We start from the raw sequence: 15087 nt of genomic DNA, 5'->3' as shown, positions 1-15087 counted from the left end.
TAGTGGATTTTTGTCCCCAAAGTTGGGCTCTTTGGGTTTATCATACACTGTTTTGCTGACGTCACTTACCCCAAGTCTATTCCACTGATCCTCCCTTCTGTCTTTTAGTCAGTACCATATTGTTTTGATGACTGCTCTTTATAGTATAGCTTAATATCTGGTACTGCTAAGCCACCTTCCTTCACGTTTTTTTTTTCATTATTTCCCTTGATAGTCTTGATTTTTTGTTCTTCCAAATAAACTTTGTTATAATTCTTTCTAATGCAGTAAAAATGGTTTTTGGTAGTTTAATAGGTATGACACTAAATAAGTAAATTAATTTGGGTAGAATGGTCATTTTTATTATGTTAGCTAATCCTACCCATGAGCACTCAATGTTTTTCCAATTGTTTAGATCCAGTTTTACTTGTTTGGAAAGTGTTTTGTAGTTATGTTTGTATAATTCCTGTGTTTGTTTTGGTAGATAGATTCCTAAGTATTTTATATAGTCTAGGGTGATTTTAAATGGTGTTTCTCTTTCTACCTCTTGCTGCTGTGATGTGTTGGAAATATATAGAAATGCTGATGATTTATGTGCATTTATTTTGTATCCTGCAACTTTGCTAAATTGTTGATTATTTCTATTAGCTTTTTAGTTGATTCTCTAGGATTTTTTAAGTAGACCATCATATCATCTGCAAAGAGTGATAGCTTAGTCTCCTCGTTGCCTATTTTAATACCTGCAATTTCTTTTTCTTCTTCTATTGCTACTGCTAGTGTTTCTAGTACAATATTAAATAATAGAGGTGATAATGGGCATCCTTGTTTTACTCCTGATCTTATTGGAAAGGCTAATTTATCCCCATTGCATAGTATGCTTATTGATGGTTTAAGTTATATACTGTTTATTATTTTTAGGAAAGAACCTTCTATTCCTATACTTTATAGTGTTTTCAGTAGGAATGGGTGTTGTATTTTGTCAAAGGCTTTTTCAGCATCTATTGAGATAATCATGTAGTTTTTGTTGGTTTGCTTGTTGATATGGTCAATTATGTGGATGGTTTTCCTAATGTTGAACCATCCTTGCATTCCTGGTATAAATCCCACCTGATCATGATGAATAACCCTCTTGATCACTTGCTGGAGTCTTTTTGCTAGTATTCTATTTAAGTTTTTTTGCATCTATGTTCATTAGGGAGATTGGTCTGTAATTTCCTTTCTCTGTTTTTGATCTCCCTGGCTTTGGAATCAGTACCATATTTGATATGTATTAGTTTTGCTTCTTTAGAAAGTCATGAAATTTATGATCCCTTGAAGTTTCAGTGATATCACAATCTTGAGCCAAACTCCAAACTGGAAAAAAAAAGTCAATAATTTTCTGAATTTCTAAGCAAAGTGAACCCAAGTTGCTATTAAAAAAAAAAAACAAAAAACTTTATACAGTGAAAGTACTCATGTAAGCTATTGTTGAATGAGCATTTAATTAGATTACCCAATTCTTGCTCTTTTTTCTTTTTAACATTTTTTTTCTGGAAAAACACTAAATGAATCACTTGGAATTTAGCAACATATCTACTAATGTTACAAATGCTGTTGGACTAGATCTCTCCAAAAGACTGATTTCAGTGGTCCATTGTAGTGTGGAAGTGACTCTGGAGCTATCAAAGGCTATTTCCATGGCAAGTTCCTGCATCTTCTTGATCATGAAGGCAAAATAGCTAGGTGGACTAGTGGAGAGAGTGCTGGACCTGGAGAGAGTGCTAGACCTGGAGTCAGGAATTTGAATTTACATCCTGCCTCAGTGATTTACTTAGACATGAGATTCTGGGCAAGACATTTAGCCTCTCTTAGCCCCAGGTTCCCCATCTGTCAAATGGGGATAACAATAGCCCCTACCTTATAGTATTGTTGTGGGTGCTTTGCAAAACTTAAAGTGCTATATAAATTAATTAATAATGATCTGGAGGGCCAACCTAGTTAAATATGGAAAGGCTTCTTACCAGTAGTTTGGCTATTATTGAATTGCCATGAATTCTTTGGTCATGGCAACCCATGGGGAAAAAATTTTTTTAAGGAACAACTAGGTGGCTCAGTTGATAGACTGCCCAACCTGCAGGCAGGGGGTCTTGGGTTCAAATATAGTCTCAGACATTTCCTAGCTATGTGACCCTGGGCAAGTTGCTTAACTCCAATTGCCTAGTTCTTACACCTTTTCTGCCTTGTGGAGAGGTTGGGGAGAGGAGTGTTAAAACTACCAGGTGACAAATTTTTTCTGGGAGCATACAACTAACTCAAGAAAATTATGTAGAAAGGTATAAAAAGGCAGCAAGATGGATCTGTGGAGTACATTGATATAGCCACATCGATGAAATGGCCAGTATCTGAAATACTGAAGCCTCATTGACTTTTAGAACATTAGAAGGGGAAGAGACTTAGATGTCAAAAGATCATAAGGATGTACAATGGGAAAGTACCTTAGAGACCACCTAGCAATTGTCAGTTTCAGAAAGTGAATCCAAACTTCAGACTCTACTTACTAGTAGTATTGAATATTTTTTAACTCTCTCCATTTCCATGCCTTTGCACTGGTTATCTCCAGGACCTGAAATACATACATCTTCTTCCCCTCTGTCTTAGAATCCTTAGTTTTAAGACTCAATTCAATCACCACCTTTTTCATGAAGACCTTTCCTCGTCACCTGAGCACTTAATGCTTCCTCTACCTCCAAAAGATCTTTGATTTTTTAAAAGTTCATTTATTTATTTAATTATTTTTGAATATTTTTTTCCATGGCTATGTGATTCCTATTCTTTCTCTCCCTACTGGGTTTCACATGTATCATTAATATCTTTGATTTAATGTGCATATGTAGTATTCTGTATTACATGTTTTCTCTCAACAGTATAAGCTCCTCCAGAAGCGGGACAATTTTCCACTTTTGTCCCCAGTGCCTAGCATATTTTCTGGCACCATATGTTTAGTAAATGTCTGTCAATTGTGAACAAAAAGCTACAGAAATTAGGATTATGATTAATATTATACTTTCCAGTAGCCTTACTGTAAGAAAAAGCTCAGGACTTGGGAGTTGGACAACTACAGTTTACTCTTTTAGAATGTGTCTTTGAAGATTCTGCTTTTGTCTTTGTATCCCTTCTCCCCTTGCACAGTGCCTGATCCAGTGTGTGGATTCACTGGTGTGGATAAATAATCTCCTGTAGAACTTCAGGCAGCTTTCATAACCTCTGTGAATTTAAGTTTCTCTTCTGCAGAATAGAGGTCTGGATTAGTTGAACTTTAAGATCACATTATTAAATCTGTCTGAGCCTCAGTTTCTTCATCTATAAAAAAAGGGGAAGGAAGTTGGGCTAGGCCAGGAGTCTTTAACCTGAAGTTTAAGCCTCAGTTTCCTCATCTATAAAAAAGGGGGGTTGAGTTGGGCTAGATAGGGGTTCTCAACTTGAGATTCAAGCCTCAGTTTCCTCATTTATATAAAGAAGGGGAGGAAGGTTAGGCTAGATCAGGGCTTCTCAGCCTGGGGTTCAAAGACCTCTTAGATTTCAGAGGGATACATGAACTTAGATAAAAAAAAGTGATATCCATCTTTTCACTAAATTCTCACTAAAACTGAGCATTTCCTGCAATTATTTAAAAGCGCTATTCTGAAGACGTCAGTGTAAACATTTATCCAGCGCCTGCTATGTGCCAGGCACTATGCTTGCCACTGGGCACAAAAGTGGAAAGGCCTCCTTGCCCTGAAGAAGCTCCCAGCCTGTTGGTTCCTTAGATTTCCCCAGACTGCCCAGGAGGTTCAAGACATCCGCAAAAGGTTAAGACGCTTTAAGGTCATTTCGGCTCTAAATCCATGCTCCATCTTTGCTCTATGTTTAATTCAACCACCTAGGTTCAAATCGTGTCTGGGCTGTTAATTCGTCACTTTCCTCGTCTGAGTCTCCAGTTTGCCGATTTATACTAAACCGGGAGCCCCTAGATTTAGGGATACTCAGACTAGAAGACGCAAAGAACATGGATACCCGCGGGGGTGGGGCGTGCGCGCCCCCGAGGGAGGGAAATAGAATTTCCTGGGAGTGTGCGCGATCTCGAGCGCTCGGTGCCTTACTCGGGAGCGCGCAGGCAACCCAACCACTTCCGGAGACTGGGCCTGGCGCGGAACCTCGGTTGTCTGACCCCGGTTGTCCGGGGAGGGGAGGGTCGGAAGTTCGGATTCTCTCTGTCTCCGTAGTAGGCGGGGCCGAGCGGACACGGTGGCTGCGAAGAAGGGGCGCAATGGCCGTGGACATCACGCTGCTGTTCCGGGCCAGCGTGAAGACTGTGAAGACCCGGAACAAGGCCTTAGGGGTAGCGGTCGGTGGTGGCGGTGGCGGCGGCGGCGGCTCGGACGGCGGCCGGGATGAGTTGTTTCGCCGGAGCCCCCGCCCCAAAGGGGACTTTTCCAGCCGGGCCCGGGAAGTGGTGAGTGATCACGTTGCCAGGGCAACGGAGAAGGGGGGGCGGGTGTGTAAGACACGCTGTTCAGTGGGGCTCTTGGGTTCTTTCTGTTACCTTCTTCCTGTCAAATGTCAAAGTCGGTGAAACTTCTAGGGACTCAGTTTACCTAATCTGTAGAATGACGTGGTCGTACTCGACTATCACCAGAGACGCTCTGAGGGCTAAAGTCCATGAAGGTTGGCACTTAGCTTTTTTTTTTTTTTTTTTTTTTTTTTTTTTAACTTTAAATCCTAGCATGTTTTCCTACTCTGGGAATCTGAGGCAAGACATGGTAGGATGACACAGTACTTGCATTGCTTGATTCCAAGGGTTGCTGTTTGTAAACCTTAAAGTGGCATAGAAATGTTAATTGTTAGTAATGATAACTAGCTGACATTTATATTTCCGCTTAAGCACTTTACACATATAGCATTTTATTTTTATAACAACCCTGGGAAGTAGATGCTATATGTTGCCCACATTTTACAGATGAGGAAACTGAGGGACAGAGGCTATATGGCTTCCTCAGTGGATGTGGCCTTCCTAACTCCACTTCACTAGATGATCTTAGGAAATCCCTTCCAATACTGGCATCATATGGACCTGAGTGTAAGAGAGTGGTAAATAAGGGTTGGGAAGACACTTCTCTTTCCACACCAGGCAGAAGTGAAGTATTCACCAGAGCCTGGATAGGAATCAAGTATTAGAATGATTGTCATGTGCAAGAGGGATTAGACTTGTTCTGCATGGTCCCAGAGGTCAGAAATTTAGAGCAATGAGTAGAAGTTCCTAAGAGACAGGCTTTGGTTCTATGTAAGGAAATACAGCAGTTCTTTAAAATACTGTTTCTGACATGCCCCATACCTGTAATTTTGGGCAGATAACTTTACTTGAGCTTCATTTTCTTGTATGAGGAAGTATGACGAGGTGGCTTCTGAGGATCCTTCTATCAGTAGTGAGATTTATAATCTTATGATCCTAATTAAAGATATTCCAAGGAAGAAATGGGCTTCCTTGGGACATACTGATTTTTTTCTTCACTAGAAGTCTTAAAGCAGAGGCTTAGATACCTGCATTATGGGGATATTGGAAAGAGGCTTTTCTCTGAAATAGGTTGAATTAGATGTATCCTCTAATTTTTTTATTGTGCATCCTTTTAAAAATGTTTTAAAAATACATATCCAATGTGTGTGCATTTAGTTATTTATGAATTATATATGCTAGTCAACTAGCTTTTATTAAGGTCCTACAATGCATCTGGCCCTCTACTAAACATAGGGTATACAAACAAATCCTATTCTTGATTAACTCACAATCTGATAAAGATGAAAATATGCAAACAACTATGTACAAATAAGATATATGTAAAATGAATTAGGTTTAGTGTTAGAAGGTAGGTATTAGGATTAAGGAAGACTGATAAAAACTTTTGCCAAAGATGAAATTTTAGCTGGCATTTGAAGGAAGTCAGGAAAAGTTAGAGACAGATATGAGAATAAGCATTTCCAGGTCTGAAGGACAGCCACTGAAAATACTTGTTGAGAGATGGCATTTCACAGAGAAGAAACTTCAAGAAGGCCATTATCAATGAATCAAAAAAGTACATGGAATTTTTTATATTTTTTCCTGAGAGTGATAGGGAACCATTGGAATTTATTGATGGTAGGGCGAGAGGTGACATGGACAGACTTGTGCTTTAGAAAGATCACTTTGACAACTGAGGATGGAATGAAGTGGGGAAAGAATTGTGGCAGGGAGATCCAGTGGTGCTATGTAAATCCTTTGATGATAAAGGATCTGGAACAGGGTAAGGTGGAGTGAAACCTAAGTGAGACACTTAAGTTATAAATTAGTGAATCTCAAAGGATCACACACTGCAGTAGATGTTGTTTAAATGATGAATTTGCTAAACCCAAACCCCAGGTATAACAGTCTCCCAGAGTTATCAGCCAGGCAATGAATCTGCAGTTAGAATTATACAGATATCTTGTCTAACTGACACTCTGGACTAATGGATAATGCTTTGGTTGACTGCGAATTAAACACTGCTTTTGAAAGATACAATACTCCTCTTCCCTTCAAATATCCTAAGGATGTGATCACTAAAGCCCTAAGAGTCTTGATAATGCCAAGTCTGAAGTAAGTTTAAAAATTATTAACAGGCTTAGGGAAGGGAAAGCAGGATATGGCTGGGAAGAAGGGAACAGGAAGTCCTTAATTAATTAAGTCTAATGATGATACTGATGATCTTGAAGTGATGTTAATCAGGTTTGACAGATGTCAGCCTGGTGGCCCAACCTAAATCAAGTTACTCTGCTGATAAGGTGTTGATGTTTCTTTGATGATTAGTTCAGGATCAGGGACTGATGAAGTAATTTGAAATAGGTTGCTGGTTAATTGGCTGAATAAGCTCACCTAAGGCCTACCCCAAAACCACCCTTTCCAATCTGAGATCCCTGTCAGATCAAATCCTAGCTTTTATACCCAAGCCTCAACTGCCCTTGGCACCTGCCAGCTCCTGCCAAGCTTGGTTCATTCTACATTCCAAGCAGGTAACTGTCCATCATCTTGATTTCCACATGGCTGTACAATTTATCATTATAGTGGCCAGCTGGTGCAATAAATAGTCCAGGTGATAAGGGCTTACAGCAGGGTGTGGCAGCATCAGAGGAGAGAAGTAGGTGTATGTGAGAGATATCATAAAGATAAAATTTAAGGTATCTACAACAGATTGGAAAGCTTTTGCATAGACAAAAATTCATACACCTATATGATATGAAGGGAAATGATCAAATGAGAAAAAAAAAAACCTTGTAACAAATTTCTCATAAAGGTGTGATATCCAAGATACAGAAGCAATATATACATACATACATTGACGAACATACCCACATATATGGTTGATAGCCATTCTCCAAATAGATAAATGAGCAAAGGATAGGGACAAATAATTCTCAAAAGAATTATAGAATATTCATGATCCCATGAAAGAATGCTTCAAATCACTAACAATTAGAGAAATACAAGTTTTTGCCAAGGCTTGCCATTTTTACCTTTGGAATATCTCTTCTTTGATGCTGCCACCAGTCTGGCTTTCATCGCTTCCCATCTGGATTTTTGCAATAGCTGCTGGTGGATCTGTCTGCCCAGTCTCTTCTTATTCTATTCATCTTCCATTCAAACACCAAATCAGTTTTCCTAAAATGCAGATCTGATCATGTCATCACCTCCGCAATAAGGTATAGAAGCTTCTTTTCTCCAGGAACAAATACAAAATGATGTGTTTGCTATTCAACGTCCTTCATAACCTAGCCTACCTTTCAAGTCTTCTTATATCTTACTCCCTAATAGATACTCTTTGATCCCAGGACATTAGCCTTGTGTCTATTTCATGACAGTCCATCTCTCAGCTCCAGGCCTTCTCTCTCATTGTCCCTTATACTTGGAACACTCTCCTTTCTTCTGCTTTGATTACTGACTTTCTGGCTTCCTTTAAGTCCCAAATAAAATCTCATCTTCTATAGGAAGTCTTTTCCAACTGTTCTTAATTCTATGCCTTCCTTTTATGGATAGCTTGCTTTGTAAATATTTGCTTGCATTCATCTCCATTTGATTGTATTTCCTTGAGGACAGGTACTGTTTTTTGCTTCTTTTTTCCCTTAAGCTTAGCATAGTGCCTGGCACAGAGTAGATACTTAATAAATATTTATTGATTTATCAATTGACACAAACATAAAACAGCACTGAAGTTTTACTTCACAGTGCCATGCAGAATTAGAAAGATGATAAAAATGACAGTAATGTTGAAGGAATTGTGGAATAATAGGCACACTAATACATTGTTGTTGGAGCTGTGGGAAGGTACAACCATTTTGGAAAGTAGTTTAGAATTATGCAAATAAAGTAACTAAGATGCCAATACTTTTTGGAACTGAGACTTCATTATTGAGCTTATATCCCAAGGAAGTTATTAGTAAAAAGAAAATCTCCATATACCAAAATATTTATAGTAGTACTTTTTGTGATAGCAAAGAATTAGAAACAAAAGTAGATGTCCAATGGTTGGACAGTAGTAGCTAAACAAAGTATGTTACGCTAATGTAATGGAATATTATTATGTTATAAGAAATTATGTTTGTGATATATACAGAGAATCACGGAAAGATCTCCTGCAACCAAGGCAGAGGAAGTAAGCAGTCAAGAAAACAATGTGCGCAGTAACTACTACAATGTAAATGGGAAGAACAACACACCAAAAAATCAACAGTGAGTCTAACAAAATTATAAAGATCAAACATGACCATATGAAGAGATATGAGAAGATAACCCTCATCCACTCCTTATAGAAGACTCACGGATATTACACATTGCACATGACTTTATCAGTATATTGTTCAGTTGTAGTGATGTTTTTTCCACTTTTAAAAATATTCATTGTTATATCAGGTAGCTCTCTAGGAGAAGAAAAGGGAGGATAGTGGGGATAGCTGTGATGATGTTAGAAAAGAGGACATCAATTAAAAATTTATTTTTAAAAAAATGTCTATGGGATACCAGTTTGAGATGTCCAATAGGCAGTTGGAGATGCTGATTAGGTAATTAGCTTAGGTAATTAGATTTGTGAATCATCTAAATAGTAATAATTGAATCTATGGGAACTGATGAGATTACTAAGTAAAATAGGATAGTGATGACAAACCTTTTAGAGATGGAGTGCCAGGCTCCACTCCCATCCTACCCCCCAGACCAAGTAGCACCTTTTGCATCACATCTAAGTGCATAGGCTGAAAAGCTGATTGCAGTAAAGCAAGCTTGTATCATAGCCAAGGACAAGAGTATGACAATTTACACTGATTCCAAATATACATTTGGGATCTGTCATGAAGTTAGGAGTCTATGGTTGCAAAGAAGCTTCTTAACATCCTCTCGAGAAACAGTTGCCAATGCACAATTAATAAGTGAACTGCTAGCAGCTTTACAACTACTAAAGCAGATAGCAGTTGTGCACTGCAAAGTGCATACCAAAAAGATTCTGTTGCACAGGGAAATGATGGATGAGATTGCTAAATTTGCGGCAACTAGTGGACCTGAACTATGCTTAAATCTAGCCCTGATGACTCCACAAGATCTGGCTACAGCATACAATGAGAAAGAGGTGCTAAAATTGAAACAAAAATACAAGGCTGAGAACAAAAAGTGGCATTTGGGTGGCTTCATATGGAAAACTGATACTGCCAAGAGCCTTTTATAGTCAGACCTGTCAAAGCATCCATAAACAGGGTCATTTTCCTACTGAACAGGGAATGCTTGACATTGTAAAGAAGTCATGGATAGCTCCTGGGATAACAACAGTAGTGTCTAGGATTTGCTCTTCTTGCCAGACTTGTCAGAAATTTAACCAAAGCATATTCAAATAAAAAGCTTTTGGAAGTAGACCTATAAGTCACTGTCCCTTTGAGCATATACAGATTGATTATATCACAATGCCAAAGGTTGTGTAATAGGTATAGTCTGTAAAAGTTTAAAAGCAGATTTGTGTACGCTTGTTAGGGAAAGCCTTTGTTGGAAGTCGTGGACATTCTGAATAGAATGCAGGGGGTAGGGAGGAGAGTGCTGAGCAACAGACTGACTGCTGTTCTATGAGGGGTTCAGAGCAGAAGTGCAATTTGCAGTCCCTTTTGACCTGGGATCTTGGAGAGTGGTGAAGGTTGAAAAGGCAGAAGACATCAATCCTGCAAGTCAACTCTGAGTAGGGAAGTGGCCTGTGTTCTGGTGGACAGTTTGCAGATATCTCTCCTTACCTGGTTACTTTGGATCATCGGCTGTGGAGGAGTTGATTCTTGATATCCTGAAAACATCTCTAGAACAGTTGTGAGACCCCGAATTCAAGCCCTCTTCCTCAGGTCCTTAGCCAAGCTGTCAAAACCTGGCAGAAGCCAGGTCGGCTAAGGAACTTACCCTTTTTGACTCCAGTCCTGGGCAGTTAGATATAGTTTCACCTAACCCCATCTCCTATCCCCTCATATTACAATTAAACTGTTTCCCTGTGTGTTTTATAGTACTTTAAAGCCCTCATTTAATGTATTTAACACTTTGAGGTTATTACAGGCTGGGTAGGGCAGAGTGACAGTTAGTCAGGCTTAACTGCCATTTCTGTCAATGGTCATTCTCCTTATAGTTAAACCTGGTTCCCTAGCTTGTAAAGTCTTACCCATTGTCCCTTCCTGTCTCCTATCCACCCCACTGAACCCACAAATATTTGAGTTTATTTCCCTAGTTTTCCCAATAAGAGTTTGGCACCCTCAGCTGGTAGGTTAAAAGGGGGACAGGAAGTTCCCTCTTAGACGCACAGAGTTGGGAACTATAGGTACTGTCTGGTAACCTTGGATCAGCCGATGAGATGGCCTGAAGCATTTCCTAGTAATAAGAACACAGCTAATTTTGTTGTTAAGATGTTATTGAAAGAGATAATGCTATAGAAAGGAAAGAGAGAGAAATGGGTTGAAATGTAAGTAAGAGAAATGGTTTTGTAGAATAAGATCTGGCTGCATACTAGGAACCTGATGAGAACAGATTCTTGAATCCGGAGGGGGAATTTCAACTGCTGAGAGGAGCTTTTGCTTCCTGTCCTTGGAATTGAGTAGAGAGAAAATAGCTGATCTCTGTTGTTCCTGCTGTGATAAAAACTATAGTGAAGTTGAAGTGAAGTGTTTATACCTGCTGGAAAGTACCTTACCTTTCCTTACTAAGAAGATTAAATTGAAGAAGATCAACTAGCCTGATCTAATTCTGAGATACTGTTGGTGTGGGGGCTTGAGGCCAAACTCAGGGCCTGGCCCAGCTGGGTTAAACTCAGTCAGCAAGAGTTCATTTCTTGGCCATCTAAAGATTGTTTCATCATGTAAACCAACTGGGAGGATTAATTAGAGTTAGGTATAGACAGTGAGGGCTTGGGGATCTTAACTAGTGTCAGGAAAGAGCTTAGGGAGCATCAAGAAAATGAAGAATTTCCCATGCAAGAAATATAGAAGGGAGAGACTAGTGAGATTTCTTAGAGTTAGGGAAACCCATTTCCTTAATTCTCTTGCCTAATTCCTTTGCTTTATTATCAATAAATCCCTTTTTTACCTGTTTACCAACATTGTCTTGGAGGCCTGATTGTGCAGTGGTCCAGTGAGTAAGTCCATTGGCCTTCACTGAGAGATACTATGGGTTCATATATAATTCAGTATACTTCACTATTCAGCCAAGGTTTGGCATTTCATCTAAGATTGATTCAAACTGTGGGTCACATTTTACGGATTCATTTTTGCAACAGATTTATGTAAACTTAGGAATAACACCAAAATTCCACGTCCCATACCATCCCCAAAGTTATGGCCAGGTAGAATGCATAAACCAAGAAGTTAAAACTATGGGTGGGAAACTCTGTGCAGAGACTCATTTAAAATAGCCAGAGATTTTACCACTTGCGTTGTTTTACATCAGAACCTGGCCCAGAAGTGATTTACATGTTTCCCCATATGAGATATTTTTGGCTATGCCCCACAACAGACAAAGGATTTTACCCCGCCTATGCCTTCTTGCTGGGTGGAGATTTAAGTGTTGCAGAATACCTCAAACAACTGCAGAACAGAATCTTGAATACAAGAGCTAGGAATCTTAGTTCAAGCTGGACCAATAGATTTTACATTGCATGATTTACATCCAGGTGACACTATGTATATTAAAAATTTTACTAGGGGGGCAGCTGGGTAGCTCAGTGGATTGAGAGCCAGGCCTAGAGACAGGAGGTCCTAGGTTCAAATCTGGCCTCAGACACTTCCCAGCTGTGTGACCCTGGGCAAGTCACTTGACCCCCATTGCCTACCTTTACTACTCTTATAAGTCAATACACAGAAGTTAAGGGTTTAAAATAAAAAGAAAATTAAAAAATTAAAAAAAAATTTTACTAGGACTAGTGCCACAGAACCAGCATGGCTAGGACCTTTTTAATATTCTGCTCACATCTATGTCTGCAAAGGTTGCCGGTAAAGATTCTTGGCTGTATTGCTCACATGTGAAGAAGATTTTATCAGGAGAAGAGGTTGACATCAGTTTAAGAAGTCTGCAGGTGAAGTTGGTAAGAAGAGGAAAATAGGACAACAAACAACACAACACAAAGATCAACAACACAACAAGGACAATTGCGACAACAACACATGGACAATAGACTTACTATGGACGAGATTTCTTAAGGACAATGTACTGTGTGAAAAAACACATTATAAGAACATTATTACAATCACGAACACAATTGAGAGGACAAAATCTGCAACATTCTATAAGAGCAACAATTATCAAGAAACACTGGCAGCATAAAATTTCCTAGCAGGCTAAACCACAATAAAGAGGACAAACTGGATGAACATTCTGAGGATAGAACACTGTGTTTTTCCATGATTTGCATAAAGGACAGGTTGGTATTTTAGGATATTTACAGTAATGGGTAAGTGTGAACACATTATTAGATAGACATAGTTGCCATTATAACATATATACCATATCACATAGAAATGTTAAGAGTTCTAGGTAGCTACATATTCTATAGACATATACTAGTAACAATAGATAACCTCGTTATGAGGATTTTACATCCATTCTATAGATCCGTTTTACTCACAACAGGGGAAAATTTTAAATTCTTCAATAAGAGTGATTTCTTTTTTTTTTTCCAAACATTTATTAATATTCATTTTTAACATGGTTACATGATTCATGCTCCTCCTTTCCCCTTCACCCCCCGCGCTTCCCCCACCCATGGCCGTTGCACATTTCCACTATTTTTGTCATGTGTCCTTGATCAAGACCAATTTCCAAATTGTTGGTAGTTGCATTGGTGTGGTAGTTTCGAGTCCACACCCTCAATCATGTCCACCCCGACCCATGCGTTCAAGCAGTTGTTTTTCTTATATGTTTCCTCTCCTGCAGTCCTTCCTCTGAACGTGGGTAGCGTCTTTACCATAAATCCCTCAGAATTGTCCTGGGTCACTGTATTGCTGCTGGTACAGAGGTCCATTACATTCAATTTTACCATAGTATATCAGTCTCTGTGTACAGAGTTCTTCTGGCTCTGCTCCTTTCACTCTGCATCTGTTCCCAGAGGTCTCTCCAGTTCGCCTGGAACTCCTCCAGTTTATTATTCCTTTTAGCACAATAGTATTCCATCACCCGCATATACCACAGTTTGTTCAGCCATTCCCCAATTGAAGGACATACCCTCCTTTTCCAATTTGTTGCCACCACAAAAAGCGCAGCTATAAATATTTTCGTACAAGTCTGTTTATCTATGATCTCTTTGGGGTACAAACCCAGCAATGGTATGGCTGGATCAAAGGGCAGGCATTCTTTTATAGCCCTTTGAGCATGATTCCAAATTGCCAGCCAGAATGGCTGGATCAGTTCACAGCTCCACCAGCAATGCATTAATGTCCCAATTTTGCCACATCCCCTCCAACATTCATTACTCTCCCCTTCTTTCATTTTAGCCAATCTGCTAGGTGTGAGGTGATACCTCAGAGTTGTTTTGATTTGCATTTCTCTAATTATTAGAGATTTGGAACACTTTCTCATGTGCTTATTGATACTTTGGATTTCTTTACCTGAAAATTGCCTATTCATGTCTCTTGCCCATTTATCAATTGGGGAATGGCTTGATTTTTTATACAATTGCTTTAACTCCTTGTATATTTGAGTAATTAGATCCCTGTCAGAGTTTTTCATTATAAAGATTTTTTCCCAATTTGTTGTTTCCCTTCTGATTTTGACTACATTGTTTTTGTTTGTACAAAAACTTTTTAGTTTAATATAATCAAAACCATTTAATTTACATTTTGTAATTTTCTCTAACTCTTGCTTGGTTTTAAAGTCTTTTCCTTTCCCAGAGATATGACAAGTATACTATTCTATGTTCACTTAACTATTGTTTATAGTTTATAGTTTATAGTTTCCCTCTTTATATTCAAGTCGTTCACCCATTCTGAATTTATCTTGGTGTAGGGTGTGAGATGTTGATCTAGACCTAATCTCTCCCTTATTGTTTTCCAAATTTCCCAGCAGTTTTTGTCAAATAGTGGATTCATGTCCCAAAAGTTGGGCTCTTTGGGTTTGTCATACACTGTCTTGCTGATGTCATTTATCCCCAGTCTATTCCATTGATCCTCCTCTCTATCTCTTAGCCAGTACCATATTGTTTTGATGACTGCTGCTTTATAGTATAGTTTAATATCTGGTACTGCTAGGCCCCCTTCCTTCACATTTTTTTCATTATTTCCCTTGATATTCTTGATCTTTTGTTATTCCAAATGAAATTTGTTATAGTTTTTTCTAATTCAGTAAAGAAGTTTTTTGGTAGCTTGATAGGTATGGCGCTAAATAGGTAAATTAATTTGGGTAGAATTGTCATTTTTATTATGTTAGCTTGTCCTACCCATGAGCAATCAATGGCTTTCCAACTGTTTAGATCCAGTTTTATTTGTTTGGAAAGTGTTTTATAGTTGTTTTCATATAATTGCTGTGTTTGTTTTGGTAGGTATATTCCTAAGTATTTTATATTGTCTAGGGTGATTTTGAATGGTGTTTCT

At 38.7% G+C, this 15087-nt stretch overlaps 1 protein-coding gene across 1 annotated transcript in view; it reads left to right on the top strand.

The window, feature by feature from the left end:
• The first annotated feature begins 4236 nt into the window (after positions 1-4236).
• Positions 4237-15087, top strand: part of STX18 (syntaxin 18) — a 153697-nt gene continuing 142846 nt past the window's right edge. Inside the window, exon 1 of the mRNA XM_044681456.1 lies at positions 4237-4450. Within this exon, the coding sequence (XP_044537391.1) occupies positions 4265-4450 (186 nt within the window). The 5' untranslated portion in view covers positions 4237-4264. The remainder of the gene's footprint in view (positions 4451-15087) is intronic.

The sequence above is a fragment of the Gracilinanus agilis genome, chromosome 6, assembly GCF_016433145.1.
Source record: "Gracilinanus agilis isolate LMUSP501 chromosome 6, AgileGrace, whole genome shotgun sequence".
Taxonomy (NCBI): domain Eukaryota; kingdom Metazoa; phylum Chordata; class Mammalia; order Didelphimorphia; family Didelphidae; genus Gracilinanus; species Gracilinanus agilis.
Note: the sequence above shows the minus strand (reverse complement) of the source record. Positions and strands in the feature narration are given on the sequence as shown.